General features: G+C 55.4%; 1 protein-coding gene across 1 annotated transcript; it reads right to left on the minus strand.

The window, feature by feature from the left end:
- Positions 1–57: 57 nt before the first annotated feature.
- NID2 (nidogen 2) lies at positions 58–23,774 on the minus strand. Its single transcript, XM_063159633.1, has 22 exons — positions 23,586–23,774; positions 22,490–22,798; positions 17,127–17,359; positions 16,540–16,889; positions 15,832–15,981; positions 15,507–15,752; positions 15,107–15,307; positions 14,770–14,988; positions 13,533–13,676; positions 12,735–12,863; positions 12,510–12,653; positions 12,309–12,428; positions 11,320–11,553; positions 10,412–10,648; positions 10,097–10,318; positions 9,832–10,001; positions 8,716–8,845; positions 5,331–5,502; positions 2,339–2,496; positions 1,664–1,787; positions 908–1,020; positions 58–816 (listed from the first exon to the last, which is right to left on the minus strand). The coding sequence occupies exons 1-22, from the start codon at positions 23,772–23,774 to the stop codon at positions 806–808; spliced, it is 4,005 nt and encodes a 1,334-aa protein (XP_063015703.1). The 3' UTR covers positions 58–805.
- Positions 23,775–24,082: the final 308 nt, after the last annotated feature.

Consider the following 24,082-nt stretch of genomic DNA (forward strand, 5'->3'; position numbering starts at 1 on the left):
CTTGCTGAAATATTCCCCTACAACTGAAATAGTGAAAAACTGTATCCCAAGGGCAACTTAAAACCAACCTTTTTTATTCAATTATTGAAGTAACTTAGAAAAAGTGAAGCATTACAACGTAACTGGTATTTCTGAACATGTATTGGTCTACACTGGGTAGGTCTAGGAAGGCACTTGGAAGACCCAACAAGCATGAACAGATCAATTCTAGCATATTCTTCTAATATAAATACTAAAAGACATGCATGGAGGCAGTGGTGAAAACACAGAATCATCCTCTGGAAAATCTTCAATGCCTTTGCCACATCCCATCCCTGTTCTGCAGGATTTTGGAGCACACACAGTCTCTGTCTTCAGGGCTGTTTGTTAATTAGACCCAGTAATTAACTGCATCCACAGCTTCCCATAGGCACTTAATTTCTTATTTTTGGATAAAAAGACCTCTTGGTCAGATTGTCAAAACTATGAAAAATGAATCCATTCTTCTTCCAATAAAATAAAATAAAACATTGGAGTAAAAATAAAAGCTACACTTTAAATCTTGCATAAGCAAGAGTTCGAGTCATGGCTTGAGCTTCCCAGGATGTTTTTTTTGGTGATATCTCAACATTTTCCATTTGGTATAAAAATACAGTAGTAAAGTCTTGAGGTATAACTATAAAAAATACTTGAAAATCTTTTGCAGGAAAGCAGGGCACTTCATTGGCCTCGGTGAGGGACTTCTCCCCCTTGTATGCAGCGACAGTTCTCTGGGTCTGAAATTCCTCTGGGTGCAAAGATCCTCGTTCCCTTGAAAATGGAGTTACTATTTCCTGGCTGTGGGGAGAAATGGAGATTTTTAGTGTGAAGTGGAGATTTTTCAGGCCATCAGAATTCACAAGGGGATGGGGTTGGGGTGGGATTTTACCTCCAGGGCAGTAGGGATAAACTGCTGTGATTCCATAGAGGTGGGATCGCTGCTCTGGGAGATACTCATCAGTGAAGGAGCCTGTTTCTTTATTTACAGCTATCACCCCATCCCTGGTGAAAAAAAAAAAAAAAAAAAAAAAGGGAAGAAGTGTTTTATTCACCTGTGAAACTTAAGGGTTTTTCCCATATTTAGAACAGGCAGCTGAAAATCTTGCTCTGAACACCTGCAGGACAAGTGGGAAGAAATTTGCTCCATAAAATCCTCCTCCAGCTCAGTCAGTGCATTTCTGTGTGGTGATGCAGCCACAGAAAAGAGCCTTCCAAGGAGAGATTATCTCCCTGAGAGTCTCCTCCAAGCGTGGCAAGCCCTTAAGTGTTTGTTGTAACCCAAGATTGGCTGGGAGCTGTGAGAGCTTCCAGCTGGAGTGGGAAGAGAGGCGAGTTCCTGCTGCTGGAGGGAACGGCTGAGGACAGGATCTTTCCTTGGACCTCATCTACATCCAGAGACTTCAGCCAAGTCTCAGTTTTAAAAAAAACCACCCAAACCACTGTTTCTATCCCTCCCAGGGAGCTGGGCTTGTGTCTAAACAACTCCTCCGTGCTGAGATTTACGAGCAGGTGCTGCTGAAGCTGCGCTCGGAGATCCAGGAGAGCTCTGGGGAGGCTCCAGGGTTTGGGAGCAGGCTGGGATTCCTCTCAGGGAGGGGAGCTGAGCATTCCCTGGCGTGCAGGGCGTGGGGTTTTCCCTGCTCACCGTCTCCAGTCCGTGTGGTAGAAGTGGTTGGCGTAGCTGACGATGCTGAAGGGGTAGTTGAGGTTGCTCTGGACGACGCGCCGGCCGGTGCCGTCCGGGAATGTGCATTCCAGGTGCTTGGTGCCTGTTCCAACACAAAATATTCCCCATCCCACTGGAAATGCCACACTAAATATGTTCTTGGTATTTCACAGACTCACAAGGATCACAGCACATCCCAACAATCCCATCCTGGGCACCCCTGGCAGCTCCTGGAGCTGTGGCAGCCTCGGGGCTGTGCCCATTCCCTGGGGAGCCTGAGCAGGGCCAGCACCCTCTGAGGGAAGAGCCTTTCCTGATTTATTACATTTTGAAACAGCTTTTCAGCCTGAAGATGTAGCATCATAAAATTCAGGGTTGGAAAAACTCCCTAAGATCAAGTCCAGCCATTCCCAGCACTGCCAAAGCCACCACTGCTCCATGTCCCCATGTGCCACATCCACACAGCTTTTAAATCCCTCCAGCGCCAAGGACTCCATCATTGCCCTGAGCAACAACATTTTCTATGAATAAATATTTCCTAAAATCCAATCTGGCACAACACTGGAGCCCACAGGTAGCACTGAGCTGAAGACACCCAGGATTTTCCTCTGAGACCCAGTGTGACCTTCTCTGATCCATCCTTGGGGACATTACCTGCGTCTGCCCAGCACAGCAGCTTGGAGAAGGGGTCAAAAGTCAGGCCATTGGGCAAACCAATGTCTGTGTGCACCAGAACCCTCCTGTTGGCTCCATTGACAGTGGAAGTTTCGATTTTGGGAGCTTCGCGATTCCAGTCCGTCCAATAAAGGTTGCTTGGGAAATAATGCACAAACAGGGCACAAGAGTAAGGAGTGGGGGAGATTATCCTGGTTCTTGCCAGGAGCAAGGCCTGGTTTTTCCCTTATCAGTGCCTGAACCATCTTTATTTGATTAGGAAAAAAAACTCTCCAAACAAGGCAGAACGATATCAGACATGTTTATGACCCAAACTGCGGCTCCTCGACGAGAGCGAGTCTGAGGAGCAGCACATTTTGTATCCCAACAGCACCCTGGAGGCACAGCTCTTCAAAATAATCTACATCCTGATACTGGAACAGCAGCTTTATCCAGATCTCGAATAATTCAATAAAGAGAGGGGCTGGGGAGCAGAGCCAATCCCTCCAACAGGACAAGGTCAGGACGGGGCCTGCAGCAGGCTGAACTGCTGCTAACACAGTCCAGGGTAAGGAAGCAAAAAGGAACTTTGCATAACATCCACAGATGTTCAATTCAGCCCCGTGGTGAGATGATTCTGTCCCAGCACCCACACATGGAGAGTCTGAGTTTCTCTCTGCCCAGGAGCCTGGGGCAGTACAAAGATGAGGGCCAGGCAGGGAATAGGGAGGATGTGGAAACCCAGGGCACTGGAAATATTTCTGTCTGCTCTGGGGTGCTGTGACTCCCAGGGGAGCACTCACATTGACCCTCATTCATGGATAAACTTTCCTACACTTCAAGGTAGACTGGAACCCACAAAAGTGTGAAATAGATTATGGAGAGTAGCGTAGGTGTATCACTGGGTGAGAAATTGAGGTTTTGGGATTTTTAGTATGTTGGGGATGGAAGCAAGATGGAGGGCACAGGGTTTCTTCTTCATGATTCTTCTTCCTCCTTCTCCATGGGTTTAGGCAGCATTTTGTTATTGGGTGGAAAAATCCACATTGTGGGCTCTGTGGGATCAGTTATTGGGTTAAAAGGGAAAATAATCCAGGTGTCAGCTCTTAATTGGATGGTTTAGTCTTAAAAGACCTTGTACCAAGAGATTTTTGGCCATTTTGTGCCTTCTAATGAAAAGCTGCTGAACTCACAGCAGTGAGACTGTTTTACTGATAAGAAACAATACCCCAAAACCCAGCCTCCGGCCACATCACTTCGTGTGTCTCCCAAAACCAGGGAATGCCCCCCCAGGGTGTCCACAGGAGCCTTGGCAAGGCCAAGTTCTGCACCTTTGTCCTGGATTGCCAAGCAAATTGTATTCTATTTGCCATCTGTATGGCAGTTGTCTTCTGTTCAGCAGGCAGTTCTCCTTATCTCTTCAACAACTGGGGAGATGTCACGGACATATTTTATGAAAAAACTTTTTGCTAAGATTTTCCTCTTGAGAAGCTGAGAGACTTTAGAAACTAAATGTAAACAGTAATTATCTGCTGCTGTAGAATGTAACAAGTGCATTTTTGATTTGTCTCATGTAGTTGTTTTTAATTAATGGCCAATCACAGTCAGCTGTCTCAGACTCTCTAGTCGGTCACAAGATTTTATTATCATTCCTTTCTATTCCTTGCTAGCCTTCTGATGAAATCCTTTATTATAGTATTTTAGTATAGCTTTAAGATATCATTTTCTTTGAATATAATATATATCATAAAATATTAAATCTGCCTTCTGAAACATGGAGTCAAGATTCTCATCTCTTCCCTCATCCTGAGACCCCTACAAACACCACTACAGGGAGACACCTGCTGATAACAGCTCTTGAATGTCCCTGCATGACTGATAAGAACTACAGCATCCCATTGGGAGATGTGAGCCCAGAGGGAGGAGGCAAGCATTCCTGCCTGGATATAATCTGGAGATTCTGGAACAGCAGCCAAGCATTCCTGCCTGCATATAATCTGGAGATTCTGGAACACCAGCCAAGCATTCCTGCCTGCATATAATCTGGAGATTCTGGAACACCAGCCAAGCATTCCTACCTGGATATAATCTGGAGATTCTGGAACACCAGCCAAGCATTCCTACCTGGATATAATCTGGAGATTCTGGAACACCAGCATGGCTTCTCCACTGGATTTCCCAGAGGATTTCCCTCTTCCCCCGGATCTCCAGAGGAAGACTCCACCCTTCTCCAGGATCCCTGCTCCAGCAGAACCATCCCTGACCCTGCAGGAGGGCTGAACCACAATTCCAATGGGACTGCTGCCAACACCCTGACCCACAGGGTGTCAGGTTGGGTTCTGACTCTGACAGTGTTGGTTTAGTTCACTGCATTGTTTATCTTTTTATTTTCTTCCCTATTCAAGAACTGCTATTTCCTGCTCCCATATTTTTTTCCCGAGAGCCCCTTAATTTAAAATTTATAGCAATTCGGAAAAAGGGGGGTGTAGCCAAGATTTTTTCTGAAAAATCCTTTCCTTAGGATTTTTCCTCCTGAGAAGCCGAGAGGCCTCAGGAACAAAATGTAAACAATAATTATCTGCTGATGTGAGATGCAACAGGTGCATCTGTGATTGGTCTCACGTGGTTGTTTTTAATTAATGGCCAATCACAGTCAGCTGGCTCAGACCCTCTGTCCAAGACACAAGCTTTTGTTATCATTCCTTCTTTTTCCATTCTTAGCCAGCCTTCTGATGAAATCCTTTCTTCTATTCTCTTAGTATAGTTTTAATATAATATAAATAATAAAATAATAAATCAAACCTTCTGAAACATGGAGTCAGGATGAGGGAAGAGATGAGGGTCTAAGACCCCTGTGAACACCATCACAGGTTGGGGGTTTTACATTTTCCATTTCAGGGGAGCCTCCTGCCTTCCTTAGCAAACACCTGGCTTTCCAAACCAAGACAAAGCCCAAAGCCCAAGCTCCCTGTAGGGAATTTGTGGTGCTCACCCTCGGACGGGGTCCACGGCGATGGCGCGGGGGTTGACGAGGTCGCTGTCGAAGAGCACGCGGCGCTCGGAGCCGTCCAGCCGCGCGCGCTCGATCCTGTCCAGCCCGCTGTCCGTCCAGAACATGGCCCGGCGCAGGTGGTCCACGGCCAGGCCCTCGGGGCTGATCAGCCCTGCTGGGAGATGGGGGAGAAACGCTCAGGGTGGGTAAACGCTGCTCTGGGAGCCCTCAGGCACCCCCAGCCCAAAGGTGGAGGATGGTGATGCCTTAAGGTTTTAACTTTTAAATGTTTCATGTACTTGTGTGACCATGTTCACAGGGGTCTCAGGTTGAGGGAAGAGACAAGGATCTGACTCCGTGTTACAGAAGGCTTGATTTATTATTTTATGATATATATTACACTAAAACTATACTAAAAGAATAGAATAAAGGATTTCATCAGAAGGCTGGCTAAGAATAGAATAGGAAAGAATGATAACAAAGGCTCTGTCTCAGACTCTCTGTCTGAGCCAGCTGGGCTGTGATAGGCCATTAATTAAAAACAACCACATGAGACCAATCACAGAGGCACCTGTTGCATTCCACAGCAGCAGATAATCAATGTTTACATTTTGTTCCTGAGGCCTCTCAGCTTCTCAGGAGGAAAAATCCGAAGGAAAGGATTTTTCATAAAAGATGTCTGTGACACACTTTTAATCTTGTAATTCTTTGGTGCATAAACGACATATAAACTCTAAACTACATATACAGTGTGAGCTGCTGCTTTCCCATTTTGGCATTTCTCAAGGACACCTCACTGACTCAGGCCCCAAGAGATTTAAACAAAAGGGAGCTGGGGAGGGAGCAAACTTGGGTGTCACAGACATATTTTATGAAAAATCCTTTCATTAGGATCTTTTCTCCTGAGAAGCTGAGAGGCCTCAGAAACTAAATGTAAACAATGATTATCTGCTGCTGTGGGATGCAACAGGTGCATCTGTGATTGGTCTCATGTGGTTGTGTTTTTAATTAATGGCCAAAGTCCAGCTGTCTCAGACTCTCTGGTCAGTCACAAGATTTTATTATCATTCCTTTCTATTCCTTGCTAGCAGGATGAAATCCTTTCTTCTATTCTTTTAGTATAGTTTTAATATATCATTTTCTTTTAAAATAATATCTATCATAAAATAATAAATCAGCCTTCTGAAACATGGAGTCAAGATTCTCATCTCTTCCCATGTCGGGGATGCCCACAAATTCAACACGTGGGGTAAATGATGAAATATGGGTCTCCTCAAGCCAGGTCTCATAAGCTTTTAGAGATCTATTTCACACCCAAGATAGCTCAGCTACCTTAGAAGGCATAAAATCAGCAGGATGGCTTCTGTTGCAGTGTTGGAAAAATAAAAGTTTCAAAAAAAGGCAAAATAACAAAGCTCTTTACAGAGAAAAAACAAGCCAGGTGCAAAAGGTCCTTGCTCCTGGTAAAACACTTCACAAAAGCGATTTGTTTCTTTGTTCTCTTCTTTTTCTAGTAAACTGCCCAGGGTGGACTTTTTGGCTTCTGTCCCATTAGCCATCCTTAAGTTTGAGGTGAAGTCCCCCAGGCCTATGAGATGTCTTTTCACCTCACTGAGGAGAGAGACTTATAGACTTATTTCCTTTTTAAGGTTTTGCCACTCCATCAACAAAGGGCACATTCCAATAAATGACTTCAGTACCTGAAGCTGTAATTGGAAGATTAACCCCCAATATGCAAATGTACCAAACTTATAAAAGTGTGAAAACTGTCCATTTTTGGGTGTAGCCCCTGGATGGGCTTTGTCTGCCCGAAATGTACATGAAGGCTCTTCAATAAATATAAATATAACTGCTTTTTATTGCCTAAATTTTGTCTGGGCTCTGTTTTTAGGTAGCCCAAAAAGGCACCAATGGGAGGAGCTTGGAGCTGGGATGGGAAGAGCAGACGTGGCTCAGGGCAGGTGACACTGGGTGAGACATAAACTTTAAGGAATTTAGAGATTTTAGAGGAACTAAGATAAGCTTTATTGGAGTTAATTAAAATAAATTAAAATAAAAGGCCTTGATGAAGTTAAGAGTTAGTAGTTAACTAATAACTGATTGCTTGTCAGCACAATGTTTGGTGAGCTGGGTTTTAATGAAGAATATAGGAACTGATAAATTGCTTTTAGGAACATCAGACAATTGTGGCCTCCTCTGTTCTGAAACCAATTGAAGATGGGGAATGGGAGTTCTACCAGGCGTTCATTTGTCACATTTGCATTGAAAAGGCAGAAAGGTCAGAACGAGGAAGACTTCATTTACTTCCTCATTTTGGGACCCCTCCCCATGAAAGGGACCACCCACCCATTTCAAGGAACAAACTGTGCATGCTTAATGGCTTTTGAACTAATTACCATGCTTAATGGCTTTTGAACTAATTACCATACAGGGTGGGGAATGGGATGTGCCAAAGTTATGAATATGGATTTGTATTTTTGGGTGTTCAATACTCTTATATACCTATAGATACTCTTATATATTCTCATATACTTACAGATAGTCTTATATACTCTTGTATACTTATAGATAAAAGGGCTCTGGAATCATCTCTAAATTGGGGTGTGTATTTGGGAGCTATCCCACAATAAACACACATTTTTTAACTTCAAGCTGTTAGAGAGTTTTTTGATATTGGTATTAGATCAATATCCATATTGGGAATGGGATGTACCAAAGTTATGAATATGCATTTGTATTTTGGGTATTCAATACTCTTAAATACTTATAGATACACTTATAGATAAAAGGGCTTTGTGATCACCTGTGAATTGCAGTGCGTATTTGGGAGCTATCCCACAATAAACATACACTTTCTAACTCTAAACTGTTAGAGAGTTTTTGGGTATTGGTACTAGATTAATATCTATATTGGGAATGAGATGTACCAAATTTATGAATATGTATTTGTATTTTGAGTATTCAATACTCTTATATACTTGTAGATACTCTTATATAGATACTTTTATATACTTACAGGTAAAAGGACTCTAGAATCACCTGTAAATTGCAGTGTGTATTTGGGAGTTATCCCTCAACAAACACACACTTTACAACTCTAGACTGTTGGAGAGTTTTTGGATATCAGTACTAGATCAATATCCATACTGGGAATGAGATGTACCAAAGTTATGAATATGGATTTGTATTTTGGGTACTCAACACTTGTACAGATAAAAGGGCTCTGTGATCACCTGTAAATTGAGGTGTGTATTTGGGAGCTATCCCACAATGAACACACACTTTATAATTTTAAACTGTTAGAGAGTTTTTGTCCGTCACAGTTGGATATCGGTCCTAGACCAACATCCATATTTTTTAACAAATCCTGGGGACAGGAGCCCACCTGAGCTGATGATGGTCTCTGGCTCGGAGCCTGGCTCCAGCCCAGCCCGGCTGATGCTCCGTCCGGCCACGTCAGTCCAGTAGATCATCCTGTCCCGGCAGTCATAGTCAATGCCCACCACGATGGAGCCCTGCCAGGGTCAGGAGAGGAGGAAAAACGGGCTGAGATCCTGCCAGGAGGCTCAGGGAGGAACCTCAGCCCATGAGCTGGCACTGAGAGCTGCCTGGGACACGCTGAAAGTGGGAATGACACTCAAATCCCATTTCCCCAGCAAGACTCTGCTCTGTTCCCACTGCACCCTCCCAGCTGAATCCCTCAGCAGAGGATTTTAGGCCAGCTCACATCCAGATGGATGTGAACCCTCTGCCTGAAGGAGAGGGTGCTCCAAGAGCGAAGCCAGCCCGGGGAATGACATTCAGGATGGGGAGAGGGAATACTTGGCAAAGTCCTTCACTTCCCCAGGGAGCAGGGAGGGTCCTGGCCCAGATTCCAGCATTCCTCTGCCTTGGTCTGGCCTGGCTGGAGAGGCACATGGCCAGGCTCCAAGGGGAGTCCAAGGAAGGAAAAAGGCCAGCCCTGCAGCTGGAAATTCAGGCTGAAACCAACCCTGGGGAGCTCTGGGAGCATCTTTGTGAGCAGTCCCAGGTCTGGGACCTGTCTGAGACCTCTCTCTCTCTGCTGGGGATGGCTGGAGGGAGGTGAAAATAGAACCCATAGAATCCCAGAATGGCTTGTGTTGGAAGGGACCTTAAAGAACATTCAGTTCCACCCCTGCCATGGGCAGCGACACCTTCCACTATTCCAGGCTGCTCCAACCAGGTCTTGGACACTTCCAGGGATTGGGGCAGCCACAGCTTCTCTGGGCAACCTCTGCCAGGGCCTCCCCACCCCCCAGTCAATAATTACATCCCAATAACCTCTGTCATTGGGAAGCCAAGCCTCCTCATCCTGTCACTCATCCAAAGTGCCACCGAGGCATCCAGCACAGCCAATGTGCCCAGGAGGTGACCCCTCAAACCCTGACAAGCACTTCAGACAGAGGTGAAACCAGGGCCCCAGCCTGTCCCACCCCCCTGGGCGCTGCTGCACCCCCTGCCCACCCCACGGGTACCGTACATGCAGGGACAGCAGGGTCTTGGCAGCCTCCTTGTGCAGCCGGGTGCCGTTCAGGGGCAGGTACCCGATCTGCTGGCCCTGCGCGTAGAGCAGGAACGTCCCCGAGGCCGGAGGGGACACGTCGGGCCGGGGCTCGGGCCGCACGCTGGGTGGGGCCACACTGGGCAGACCTGGCGTGGCAGAAGGGACACAGATGGCTCAGCGTCACCCCTCAGCTCCACGCCAGAGCTGGGGGTGCCCAGGGTGCTGCCTTCGGGGCGCTTACAGGGCGGCGTGGTGCCGGGCTCGGAGCGCGTCCCCGGGATCTCGCGGCCGCTCTGCTCCACGCACCAGCAGTAGCCGCTGTCGCCGTGGCACTGCAGCGGGGCGAAGTCCCCGCCGGGCTCGCACTGCGGCACGTACTGGTCCCCGCGGGGGCTGCCCCCGTAGTGCTCCAGCAGGCTCTGCCGCCAGCGCTCGCACATGCTGGGGGGCCGCTCCGTGGGCTCTGCAAAGGGACGGCGACAGTCACCGCGCTATTGGGGTGACGCAGGGCTGGGCAGAGCCCTGTGTCCCCCTGTCCCCCCTGGGTGTCACTGACCTGGGCTCCCGCAGCGAGGCGGGGTGGTGCCCGGCGCCGTCCGGGTGCCGGCGATCTCCTGCCCGGCGGCGTCCACGCACCAGCAGTGCCCGGAGCTGCTGTGGCACTGCAGGGGCCGGTACCGGCCCTGCTCGTCACACTGGGGCACGTGGCCATCGCCCACGGGGGACGGCCCCGGCGGCACCTCCCGCGGGTACATCCGCGCGTGCTCGCACGGCGTCAGCTGCTGGATGGACTCTGCTGGCGGCAAATACCCCCAGACTGGCCTCAGGGGGTGCCACCAGCTCCTCTGGAGCCACGTGGCACCTTGGCATCACTTGTCCCCTGTCTACCAGCACCTGCCCCACTCCAGCCCCCTCAGTACCCCACAGCTGCTGCCTCCATCATAAGTTGACACAGGAGGTGGCACAGTGGCCACAAACACTGTAACCCAATGGGCCAGGGCACCCTAAACACCCAGGAGCCCCTCAATGCACCCACTTGGCAGCACCCTGCCCACAGTGAAGCCCCAGAAGGGTGACTGGGCAGAGGGTCACAGAGTCACAGAATCCTTAGGGTTGGAAGGGACCTCTGGAGATCCTCCAGTCCAACCTGCCTGCCAAGGCAGAGTCACCTGGAGAAGGTGACACAGGAATGTGTCCAGGTGGGTTTGGAAAATCTCCAGAGAGGGATACTCCACACTCTCCCTGGGCAGCTCTTCCAGGGCTCTGCCACCCTCAGCATTAGGAAATTCTCCCTCATGCTGAGATGAAACCTCTCAAGTTTTACTTTATGGCTGTTTAGTTTATGACTCCCTTCCATCCACTGTGCCTCACTGTCCCCACACTGCTGGTGGCTGGGCCAAAGTGGGGAGCCACTGGGACACCACCCAGACACCCAAGGACCCAGTCCCAGAGGGTGTCACTGACCTGGGCTCCCGCAGCGAGGTGGGGTGGTGCCCGGCGCTGTCCGGGTGCCAGCAATCTCCTGCCCTGCAGCATCCACGCACCAGCAGTGCCCGGAGCTGCCGTGGCACTGCAGGGGCCGGTACCGGCCCTGCTCGTCACACTGGGGCACGTGGCCGTCGCCCAGGGGTGGCACCTCCCGCGGGTACATCCGCTCGTGCTGGCACGGCGTGAGGCGCTGCGGGTTCCCCTCTGCCGCTGGAAAGCCAGAAAAGGGGACAGTGAGGCTGGGGAAGCTGTGCCAGGCATGGAGGGCACGGGGCTGAGCGGGGAATGAGGCTGGGGAAGCTGTGCCAGGCAGGGAGGGCACGGGGCTGAGCGGGGAATGAGGCTGGGGAAGCTGTGCCAGGCAGGGAGGGCACGGGGCTGAGCAGGGAAGCTGTGCCAGGCAGGGAGGGCACGGGGCTGAGCGGGGAATGAGGCTGGGGAAGCTGTGCCAGGCATGGAGGGCACGGGGCTGAGCGGGGAATGAGGCTGGGGAAGCTGTGCCAGGCAGGGAGGGCACGGGGCTGAGCAGGGAAGCTGTGCCAGGCAGAGAGGGCATGGGGCTGAGCGGGGAATGAGGCTGGGAAGCTGTGCCAGGCAGGGAGGGCACAGGGCTGAGCGGGGAATGAGGCTGGGGAAGCTGTGCCAGGCAGGGAGGGCACGGGGCTGAGCAGGGAAGCTGTGCCAGGGGACGGGGCACGGGGCTGAGCAGGGAATGAGGCTGGGGAAGCTGTGCCAGGCAGAGAGGGCACAGGGCTGAGCGGGGAATGAGGCTGGGGAAGCTGTGCCAGGCAGGGAGGGCACGGGGCTGAGCAGGGAATGAGGCTGGGGAAGCTGTGCCAGGCAGAGAGGGCACAGGGCTGAGCGGGGAATGAGGCTGGGAAAGCTGTGCCAGGCAGGGAGGGCACGGGGCTGAGTGAGGAAGCTGTGCCAGGCAGGGAGGGCACGGGGCTGGGCAGGCACCTCACCGTACGTGCACTGGAAGCCGTCGCCCGCGTAGCCGGGCCGGCAGCGGCAGGAGAAGGAGCCGGGGGTGTTGTAGCAGATGGCAGCCGGGTGACACGGGCTCTCAGCACACTCATCCACGTCTGTGCAGGGGAAAACAGGATCAGCAGGGACAGGGACACCCCAAGAGCTGCGCTGTGGGGTCCCTCCCGTGCCCGCCTTACCGGAGCAGTGGATGCCATCGCCGGTGTAGCCGGGCAGGCACTCGCAGGTGGCGCGGCCATCGCCACGGGACAGGCACCGCGCCCGGTCCCCCGGGGCACAGCGGTGCCGCCCGGCCTCGCAGGGGTCACTCGGCGGTGCCAGCGCTGTGGGGACACGGGAGGGGTGCTCAGGGCACGTCCAGAGGGCACAGGAGTGGGGCACAGCCCGGCGGGGTCAGCACTTACGCACACACGCCTGCCCGTCCCCCGCCGGCTGGTACCCGCCGCGGCACTCGCAGCGGTAACTGCCCGGCTCGTTCAGGCACACGGAGAAGGGCCCGCACTGGCTCAGGCCCTCGCTGCACTCATCCACATCTGGGGAAAAGAGGAGACACCAGGCACCCCGATGGTGGTGGGACACCCCCGTCCTCATGGTCTGGCTGCTCGTGGTGTGACAGGGAATATCCTGCCCCACGCTGCCCATCCCATGTCTGTCACCAAACCTAATCAGCTACGGAATTAACTTTCTAATCAGCTCAAAATAGGAGGGGAAAAAAAAGAGCAAGATCGCTTTTGGTGTATGGTTGTGACAAAGAAGCGTTTGTTCACGGCACACCAACGTTCTCAAGTATTTGTGGTTTAAAACTCGGTTTCCTTCTCCTGAAATGAGGTGATCAGTTTGGTCACTTAACCTGGGATTTTAGGAGAGAGAAACTTATTCCTTATTGAAAGGCAGGATCCTCAAATTCCTTGCCATCATCACTATGCAGTGCAACTCACTGGCACTGGGCAGCTTCTTGTAGAAAGGGACTCTAAAATTGGAAGATAAATTTGCAGTGCAAAGCTTGGAGTGATAGGAAAGCAACAACAAAGCTGGCTGGATTTATGAAACGCAGGAATTATTTTTCAACTGGTTTTGCTTTTTTTCCTGTATCTCCTTTCTTTCCCTCCTGTTTTTGTCTGCTCCTGGAGCGCTTCCCCAGGGACCTGTGGCTCTGTGGGCACCAGAGCTGCCCCCCAGCATCCAAGCCCAGCCCTGCTGACCTCGGCAGCCCCGTCCATCTCCACGGTACCCAGCTGAGCACTCGCACGTGTACTCGGTGCCCACGCCGGGCTGGCAGCGCGCCGGCGCCTCGCACGCGTGGCTGCCATCGTGGCACGGGCTCACCCCGGGATTCTCGGCATCGTCTGTGGGCACACGTTGGGGAAGATGAAACAGGAAAGCCTTATCAATATGATTGTCTGGCAAAAGATTTTGAGAATATAGAAGCTATAAGTGAGATAGAAATGAAAGCAAGCTTTGAGATCCCTTAGTTACTGAACAACTGGAAAACAACTGTGTGGCCAGCTGAAGGTGATCCCCTTTCGATGAAACATGATGAAACAAGACCCTCTGCTTGCAGACAGGCCCAAGGGTCAGAGCAGACCCTGCCAGCTTGGCAGAAGGGGCCCAAAGAGGAGTTTTAGGGTTTAAAATGTAACACAGTATGGTGATGTAGTGATTCTTATAGGCTGTATGGAAATGCTATAGGATTTGTATATTGTACTGGATTGGTTAGTGAGAATTAGAATATTCAACACAGAAGATGATTTATTGTACTGTAATGGGAACTTTGCTCTCTTAGCTCTTGCCTTTTACTGTCTTACCTTTTTTACTCTCTTATGCTTTGGCTCTCTTGCCTCTTTTACACTCTCACCCTCTCATCCTCTCTATCCCTCTCTTCTCTTGGGCCTGCTCCAGCTGTGGCTGGCAGCTGCCAGCAGGGCCCTGCACCCAGGCCCTTTGCAATAAACCCCAAATCCCAGCAGGGCCCTGCAACCAGGCCCTTTGCAATAAACCCCAAATCCCAGCAGGGCCCTGCACCCAGGCCCTGTGCAATAAACCCCAAATCCCAGCAGGGCCCTGCACCCAGGCCCTTTGCAATAAACCCCAAGTTCCACGACCTGGCTCCAGAGATCTCTCATCTCCATCTGTCCTGATCGTGCAATCCCCTGGCACTCTTACGGGCACACAGGGATGTTGGGGGGATAAAAGACCTGGGAGACACAGGGAGTGACCATCCCCACTTACACCCCGTGTGCTGCAGCACCGCTGTCCCATGCAGGGAACCATGGCCGTGCCACCCAGCGCCAGCAGCGCTGCACTCAAACTGCTTGGAAAACTCTTCTTTCGGGCTGATTTTGGGCAAAGCCAGCACTGGAAGATGGCAGCACCCCTCTGAGGGCTGGCACCCTGGATTGGCACTCGGATTGGCACCCGGGGGTGGGTGCTGGAGCTCACCTGGTGCGGGGCCGATGCGGGCGGCCAGGGCGTAGCGCAGGACGTGCTCGTGGCTGTCGAAGAGGGCGAAGGCGCGCGCCACCGAGAGCCGCTGCCGCGCCGGCGGCCGCGCGTGCGGGCACCCCGCCACGGTGATGTTCTGGCGCAGGCGGTAGGACAGGGTCTGGTTGGCAGTGCCCTCTGCCACCACGTACTCCCGATGGCCTGAGGATGTCACGGCTGCCCGATGGCACGGAGAACGCCAGGGATGTGGGAGAAACGGTGTCAGCGTCGATGCGGCTCGGGTGGTTTTGGGTGTGTGGGCAGGGGGCTGAAGGCAGGTGGGCACGGGTCTTACCTGAGCTGGAGTAGGAGTAGAGCTCCTCGTAGGGAGTGATGTGGACGGTGACGTTGTCTGGCAGGAATGGCACCTCACCCTGGATGTGTGTCCTGAGGCTTAAATAATTGTCCGGCCCCAGGCCCTCGGCTGTCTGAGTGACCTGGACCGTCTCCCCGCCGGGGTAAAACGTCACCTCCAGGTTCTGGGTGAATTCAGCGCCTGGGCAGGAAAAGGGAACGGGCACCATTTGTAGGGACAACCCCAAACCCCAAACTAACCCCAAAGTGTCCTTCCCAGCTACTCCGGCATGGGGGGTCACGGCAAGAGGTGAGTGGGACTGGATAAACCACAGAGCTGCCCCGAACCTTGATCCCCCACCCACCCCAAGCAGCCACACACCTCCCAAATCCCCTCTCACCGGTGATGCTGAAGCCGTTCTCAGAGCCAGGCTCCTCCAGGGCGAAGAGCCAAGCAAAGAGCCCCCCGAGGGGCAGCAGGGGCAGCAGGGCGCGGGCAGCGGGCTGGGGCACGCCGCTGATGGCCGTGTAGGCTCTGCCGTCGCTGCCCACGATGTAGGCGTGCAGATCCACATCCTGGAAGCGGAGGGACGCCCGTCCCACCCTCAGGCTCCCGCTCACCTTGCCGTTGAGGCGATGCACGGCGCCTGGGTGGGGAGATGGGCACCCCTGGCAGCGGGCAGGGGGGCACAGGGGCCGCCCGTGCCCGCCGCCCGCCCCGCGTACCTTCGGGCAGGCACTGCCGCCCGTTCCCGTAGAAGGAGGCCCGGCAGTGGCAGCAGAAGCCGGCGGCGTAGTCGGTGCAGAAGGCGTGAGGGGAGCACTGCCCGTGGTGCTGGGCACACGTCTCCCTGCTGGCCGCGCTGTAGGTGAACACTGGGGACAAGGGGAGAAGCTTGGGGACGCGGTGACAAAGCCACCCTTCACACGGGGTGGGTGTTTCGCCTTCTTGGCCCCAAAAGCTGGGAAGGAGCCAGCTGGCGGTGGCGGTTCCCAAGGGAGTCACCCGGGATGCAGAGGGGGCGGAGGGTTTGGAACCTGCCGCCCGATTTCAGACGGATCTGACAGAGGGCACGAGATCAAATTCCTGATGGTATTTTTGGGAGACAGTTGGCTGGGACAGGGCTCTGCTCCCCCAGGCACGTGCCATGGCGGCTCCACAGCTGGCTCGGTGGCGGGGAGGGCGGCAAGGCCAATTCTGGGACCTGTCCCCTGAGCTTCCCACCCCATCCCAAGCTCCAGACCTGCCTCTTTCCCCTTGGCACGCCCAGCAGGCAGGGCTGTGTGGCTCCCTTGGCAGCAGGATGGGGCTCAGAGGAGCTGCAAGGGCAGCAGCTTTGCAGGAGCAGCACCAGCCCTTGGGACGGGGTGAAATTCCAGCCAGGGGCCTTTTTTAGGGGTCACTGTCCCCACTGGGTCATTGTCCCCACTCACCATCAGGGTTGAAATGCACGTCCTCCTCCACGCCCACGCCGTGCTGGCCCGAGCTGTAGGAGGAGGGGTTGGCAGAGAAGCTCTGCCCGGTGCCACCGTCCCCTCCGGGCTCCTGGGTGTCCCCCCTGGCAGGGACAAAGCCCAGCAGCACCGGGCCACCATGGCTGGGACGCTGGGCCATGGCAGTGTGGCTGGAGACACGGCGGGTGTAGCTGGCAGTGCCAGGGTTGGGGGGCTCAGGGGGGCTCTGAGGCACAGCAGGAGCAGCTCCCTGGCCACCCCCCGGCTCCACGTGCTCCGTGCTGCCCACGTGGAAAACCCACACGCCAGGGATCCCCGTGTTGCTCTCCCTGTGGACACAGCACACACAGAAATCACCACAGCCATGCTGGAAAAGCCACCCCAAAGGTGGCAGCACCCCTCCAGCACCCCAATACAGCCCCTGTGCACGTGGGGCTCAGCCCCTGGTGCAGCCCAGCACCCCAAGGTCACTCCCCAGGTTTTTCCAGGCTCTGAAAGGCTCCAGGGCTGGGGGAAGGTGGCCCTGCTCCCCCTGCCCACAGCACGGCCCCCCAGGCTGCACCCACCTCTCCAGGCCCCTCAGAGCCCGCTCGCTGCTGGCCAGGCTGTGGAAGAGCCCGTCCCTCTTGGGGTCGTCGCTGTCCCCCCAGCTGAAGCCCACCCTGGCTGGCAGCTCCAGCTGGACGTTGTAGGACTCCTTGGGCCGCGTCCCCAGGAACTGGAGGCCACCCTCGGGGTACAGGAAGATGCTGTAGGTGTCCTCATCGTTGTAGGCTATGACTGCCTGGAAGGTGTTGAGCTGCCAAAGGGAGAGCAGATGGGTGGCACTGAGGGGCAGCAACAGAGCAGAGCAGTGAAGGAAGGGGAGCAGGGATGTGAGAGGCAGCCCCACACACACCACAGGGCGTGCAAACACCCCAAAAGGGCCCTGAGACAGAGAGCACCTCCATGGAGCCAGGCTGGGAGAGCTGGGAATGTTCATCTGGAGAGGAGAAGGCTCCAGGGAGAGCTCAGAGCCCCTGGCAGGGCCTGAAGGGGCTCCAGGAGAGCTGGAGAGGGACTGGGGACAAGGGATGGAGGGACAGGAGCCAGGGAATGGCTCCCAGTGCCAGAGGGCAGGGATGGGTGGGAGATTGGGAATTGGGAATCCTGGCTGTGAGGGTGGGCAGGCCCTGGCACAGGTGCCCAGAGCAGCTGTGGCTGCCTCTGGATCCCTGGCAGTGCCCAAGGCCAGGCTGGATGGGCTTGGAGCACCTGGGATAGAGGAAGGTGAGCCTGCCATGGCAGGGGTGGCACTGGGTGTTCTTTAAGGCCCTTCCAACCCATTCCATGATCAAGCAGAGGCCTCCTGGGGAAGAGCAGGAGCTGGGGCTGCTCATGCCCAGCCAAACCCCAATGCCACATCCTGGGAAGGTGCTCAGCATCCTCCTAGGAGCCCATGGCACAGCCAGGCCATCCCTCAGGGCAAGGCTGTCCCAGGAGCATCCCCGGCCATGCAACCCCTGCACTGGGAGCCCCTCACTCCCGTCCTCCCACCCACACCCCCTGCTCCAGAGGAAAACCCACACCCCCGCTCGTCCCTGAGAACAATTTTAGCTCGGTTTCCTGCGGAAAAAACATCCCAGCTTCCCATACATCCCGCTATAGGCAGGCTGGCCGCCTGCCCCGCCAGCCCTGCGAGCCTTGGGGCCGTGCCAGGCAGGGGCACCGCGGGCACAGCCCTGGATGGGGCGGCTCCGGAGCCGGCACAGCCCTGCTGAGACAGCCGGCATCCCATCCTGATCCAAAAACACCGGGAAAACAACCCCACAGAGCTCCTGCACAGCCCTGCTGAGCCACCCAACATCCCAGTGTCCCAAAAACACCGGGAAAACAACCCCACAGAGCTCCTGCACAGCCCTGCTGAGCCACCCAACATCCCAGTCGCCCAAAAACACTGGGAAAACAACCCCACAGAGCTCCTGCACAGCCCTGCTGAGACACCCGGCATCCCAGTCTCCCAAAAACAATGAGAAACCAATCCCACGACATCCCACCTGCCCCAAAAACACCAAGAAAACTAAAGAAAACAACCCCACACAGCTCCTGCACCGAGAAACACAGGCCCACTGAGACACCCGGCATCCCAATGTCCCAAAAACACCAAAAAACCAAACCCACACAGCTCCTGCTCCTCCTGCACAGCCCTAGTGAACCCCCTGACATCCCAATCTCCCAAAATCACCAATAAGCCAACCCCACAGAGCTCCTGCTTCTCCTGCACCGCCCTGGTGAACCCCCTGTCATCCCAATCTCCCAAAAACATGGAGAAACCAACCCCTAAAGAGCTCCTGCTCCTCTTGCACCACCCGGCATTCCAATCTTCCAAAATCACCGCGACACCAACCCCGCAGAGCTCCTGCTCCTCCTGCACAGCCCCAGTGAATTACCCGGCATCCCAATCTCCCAAAAACATTGAGAAACCAACTCCAGACAGCTCCTGCTCCTCCTGCACGGCCCTGCTGAGCCACCCCACATCCCAATCTCCCAAAAACACCAAGAAACCAACCCCAAAGAGTTCCTGCTCCTCCTGCACCCAATCTCCTAAAAACGCCGAGAAACGAACCCCAAAGAGCTCCTGCTGCGCCCTGCTGAGCCACCTGGCATCCCCCTGCTCCAAAACCACCAAAAAACCAACTCTACTACATCCCACCCGCTCCAAAAACACCGAGAATCCAACCCCACAGAGCTCCTGCTCCTCCTGCACAGCCCTGGTCAACCCCATGACATCCCAATCTCCCAAAAACACCGAGAAACCAACCCAACGACATCCCACCCGTCCCAAAACCACCAAGAAACCAACCCCAAAGAGCTCCTGCTCCTCCTGCACAGCCCTGGTCAACCCCATGACATCCCAATCTCCCCAAAAACACCGAGAAACCAACCCCACACGGCTCCTGCTCCTCCTGCACAGCCGTGGTGAGCCCCCAGCATGCCAATCTCCCAAAATCACTGAGAAACCAACCCCAGACAGCTCCTGCTCCTCCTGCCTCATTCCTCCCGAGCCGCCCGGCATCCCAATCTCCCCAAAACCAACCCCACAGAGCTCCTGCTCCGAGCAGGGAGCAGCAGCCCCTTCCCACCGGGAACGGCGCCCCAGCGAAGGAAAAGTGATTGAATTCCTTTTAATCCCCAGTTTCACCCCCTGGAGCAGAGGGAGGGAGGCAGGCTTGGGGGGCTCCCCCCACTTTGATTTTGGGGCCAAGAAAAAGTGACTGAATTCCCAGTTTTACCCTCCAGAGCAGACGGAGGGAGGCAGGCTGGGGGGCTCCCCCCACTTTGATTTTGGGGTGAAGGAAAAGTGATTGAATTCCCAGTTTCACCCCCCAGAGCAGAGAGATGCTGGGGGGCTCCCCCGCTCTGATTTTGGGGCGAAGGAAAAGTGACTGAATTCCCAGTTTCACCCTCCAGAGCAGAGGGAGGGAGGCAGGCTGGGGGGCTCGCCCCACTCTGATTTTGGGGCAAAAAAAAATCATTGAATTCCCAGTTTCACCCTCTGGAGCAGAGAGAGGCTGGGGGGCTCCCCCGCTCTGATTTTGGGGTGAAGGAAAAGTGATTGAATTCCCAGTTTCACCCCCCAGAGCAGAGAGAGGCTGGGGGGCTCCCCTGCTCTGATTTTGGGGCGAAGGAAAAGTGACTGAATTCCCAGTTTCACCCCCCGGAGCAGAGGGAGGAAGGCAGGCTGGGGAGCTCCTCCCACTCTGATTTTGGGGCCAAGAAAAAGTGCTTGAATTCCCAGTTTCACCCCCCAGAGCAGAGAGAGGCTGGGGGGCTCCCCCCGCTCTGATTTTGGGGCGCAGGGCATCGGAGCATCGCTGGGTTTCCCGGAGGCCCCGCGGGATATAAAGAGCCTTGTTGTGCCTGTCACACACTCGGGCATTCAGAGACCCCGAAAGGGGGGTGGAATAACGCCCCCGGGGCTGGATTCCTCCCCACGCAGCCAAATCGCAGCAGCAGCAGCTGCAGGGCAGGGGTGGGTGGCAGGGGGGACACGCCGGGTGACATCCATGTGCTGGCACCGTGGGGTGAAGGGAAGGAGGGGGGGAAGCCCCCAGCCAAGAGCTGCAAAGGGCAAATTCCAGCCCAAAAGGGCAAGTTTTGATCCCAGAGAAGCAGGGTCAGCCTTGTCCCGTTGTGCAGCTCGGGAAAATGTCACTGCAGGGAGCAGGAGAATGTCCCAAGGAGCTGGAGGGGACAAGGCACTGCCACTTCCCAGCCAGGCAGGACCCCCAAAAAGGGGGTCTGGGGATCCTCTGCTCCCCATCCTAACCCAGTTTTCTACTTTTGGGGTTCAAAAAGTAGAGCTGTGACTTTCCAGGGCAGGGGGAAATGTTTTGGAGTCAGTCCTGGTTCTGAGCAGCAGGAGGGCAGCGTTTCCATAAACACCACATTTGGTCAGGGAAAAAAAAATTAAAAAAAAAAAAAAAAAACAAAACAAAAAAAACCCAAAAAAAACCAAGTGGTGTTTGGGGAGATTTTTAGCAGTTTTGGTGAAGGGGGAGCTCAGCAAAGCACAGGCACAAGCTGCATTTCAGGAGCTTTCCCTGGAGCTCCTCGTTTCCAAACAGGACCGGTTTCATTTTAAAGCCTGATCCAAAACTTCTCAGAGGGGGGAAAAACCACAACGGGGAAGAGCAAAGAAGAGGAGGCTGCGTTTTCGATGGCCACGAGGTCGCTGTGAGGCCCCTGATGGCATCTCTTCAGCTGCTTTCCCAACTTTTAAATGAGAGGAAAAAATGTGCCTTGTCTCCTTCCAAACCTCAGCCTCTTGCCTTGCTTGGCTTCCCTCTCAGCGAGGCACTGCCGAAGGGCCCTGGATGGCTCCTGGTGGCTCTTGGGGACCTGGTGGCTGCTGCTGGGCTTTGGGGGAGAGCCCAGCACCCCTCACCCAGCTCTGGGTGCCCATCACCAGAGTTTTCCTTGTGCAGCTCATCCCTTTCAGCTCCTTGGAGTCCCTGCAGCTGGCAGAGCATCGCTGTCACCTCCTCAGCACGTCATCGGCCTGATGTGACAGGGACAGGCAGTGCTGGAGGTCCACCCACGCAGGAGCCCCATCAGCCCCGTGGGTGGAGAGCACAGGTCGCCCCCTGAGCTGGCAGGCCACCTCTGAGCTTGTTTTCCAGGCACAAAACCGGCCCACGGTGGAAATTCCAGAGCCGGTTGCTCACCAGCAGCGCAATCAGCGCAGGGCAGGAGGAAAGACCAACCCTGAGCCACCAGTAAAGGTCAGGAGCACAATGGGTGACCTAAACCAGGGTGCCCCCAGCCACCCTCTGCCCTGCAAAGCCACATTAGCCAGCACTGGAAAGCTGTGTCTGAAAAGAATCAGAATCACGGAATGGTTTGGGTTGAGATCTTGAAACTCATCTCATTCCACCCTCTGCCATGGCAGGGACACCTTCCACTGTCCCAGGCTGCTCCAAGCCCTGTCCAACCTGGCCTTGGACACTTCCAGGGACAGCCACAGCTGCTCTGGGCACCCTGTGCCAGGGCCTGCCCACCCTCAGAGCCAGGAATTCCTTCCTAACATCTGATCCAAGCAACGTGGAGCCATTCCCCCTTGTCCTGTCACTCCATGTCCTTGCTCAAGCACCTCCAGCCATGAAGGCAACCTCTAAACCTCTGCTGGCCAACAGCCCCACCACTGCCAGAGCTCCGAGCAGAGCTCCACGTTCCTCCTGGTGCTCACCCAAGGATGGATGCATGGATGGAGCCATCACGCAGCTGCTCAGAAAGAAATTTCGGGTGCCACGCAAGAGAAACTCATCCTCTCATGACACATAGGATGGGAACCAAGCTCAGCCCCTGGGCCTCACCTTCAGATGGGAACCAAGCTCAGCCCCTGGGCCTCACCTTCAGATGGGAGCCAAGCTCAGCCCCCTGGCCTCACCTTTGTGGAGGGCTCGGTGTCCTGGGAGAGCTCCTGGTAGGCGCCCACCTCCTCCCAGGTGGCAATGAAGGCGTTGGTGGGCACGAAGGCGGCAGCAGAGCGGGGAAAGCCGGCCTGGATGTATCCCAGAGCCTGGTCCAGCACGTCCCTGGAGTCATCCTGGCGGTAGTAGATGTTCCCTCTGTCCCCAGAGGTGTCCAGGTCGGCCAGGAAGGGGGCGATGACCGGGAAGTCCGTGGGGAAATCGTCATCCACGTACTGGGTCTCCCTGGGGAAATCCTGGCTGGAGATGACCCCGTTGGTCCCCACCTGCAGGGAGAGCGGTGCAGGGCGCTCAGGAGCTGCAGAGGTGCCACCACCACGGCAGAGGTGCCACCACTGCTGTCCCCTGGCCCTGTCCCCCCTGCTCGGGGCAGGGAGAGCCCCGAGGCCGCGTGGCCCCGTCCGGGCCGGGCAGAAAACAAAGACCTCGGGCTTCTGCATCCCCCAGGGAGCTGCGGCTCGGGGGCCGTCCCAGCTGCGGCCGGGGAACAGCTGCGGGGGAGAAAACTGAGGAGAAAGCCCTCTTGTTCCTCCGGAGACATCGGGCTGGAGACCGCGGGAAGGGGGAAATGGAGGGATAAATGGATGGATGGATGGATGGATGGATGGATGGATGGATGGATGGATGGATGGATGGATGGATGGATGGATGGATGGATGGATGGAGAAAACACGTGCGGCGGGACAGCGAAGGTGCACATGCAGGGGCAGGGGCGGGCAGGAGGAGGAGGAGGAGGAGGAGGCGGGGGTGTAAAGGCAAGAGAGGAAGGGGGTGAGTGGGAAGAAGGATGGAAAGATGGAGGGGTGAAAAGCCAGAGGGAAGGAGGGACGGAGGGGAGCAGAGCGGGAAGACGGAGACAGACAGGGCTGGAAGGAGAGAGGGACACAGGGTGGAGAGATGGACGGAGCGAAGATGGAAGGACAGAGGGTGGAGAGACGGACGGAGTGAAGACGGAGGGACAGGGGGAGATGCTGGAGAGGAGGAAGCGGGGCAGGGGCCGAGCGGCCGGGGGGAAGGAAGGAGGGCAGGGAAGGCGAGGGGAGCGGCACTCACGTAGAGGCGGCGGGCGGCGCGGCCGTAGAGGCGCAGGGCGCGGCGGAGCAGCAGCCCCGGGGAGCTCTCGTCGTCGCCGGGCCGGAGCCGGGCATCGCCGCGGGCCGGGCCGTGCGGGAGCAGCCCCGGGCGGGGCAGGGCCGCCCCCAGCGCCAGCACCGCCGCCAGCAGCGCCGCCGCCGCCCGCATCCCCGCGGCGGCCACGGGAGCCCCGAGCGGGAGCCCCGAGCGGGAGCAGCCGAGCGCAGCCGGACGGAGCGGACGGGGCGACCCCGGCCCCGCGGGGCGGGACAGCGAGCGGCCCGGGGGCGGGGCCCAACGGCGGCCGGCCCCGGCCTGGGCCAATCAGATCTTACCCAAAATCCGGCCGGGGCTGAGGCCCCCACCGCCCTCCCCCGGGAACGGCATCCCGCGGGGAGCGGGGGTGTCCTGAGGGGGCATCCCGGGAATGAGGGGGGGGAGCCCCTCCTGGAGACCCCCATCTTGGACCCCCCCTC

The sequence above is a fragment of the Melospiza melodia genome, chromosome 6 (genome assembly GCF_035770615.1).
Source record: "Melospiza melodia melodia isolate bMelMel2 chromosome 6, bMelMel2.pri, whole genome shotgun sequence".
NCBI lineage: Eukaryota > Metazoa > Chordata > Aves > Passeriformes > Passerellidae > Melospiza > Melospiza melodia.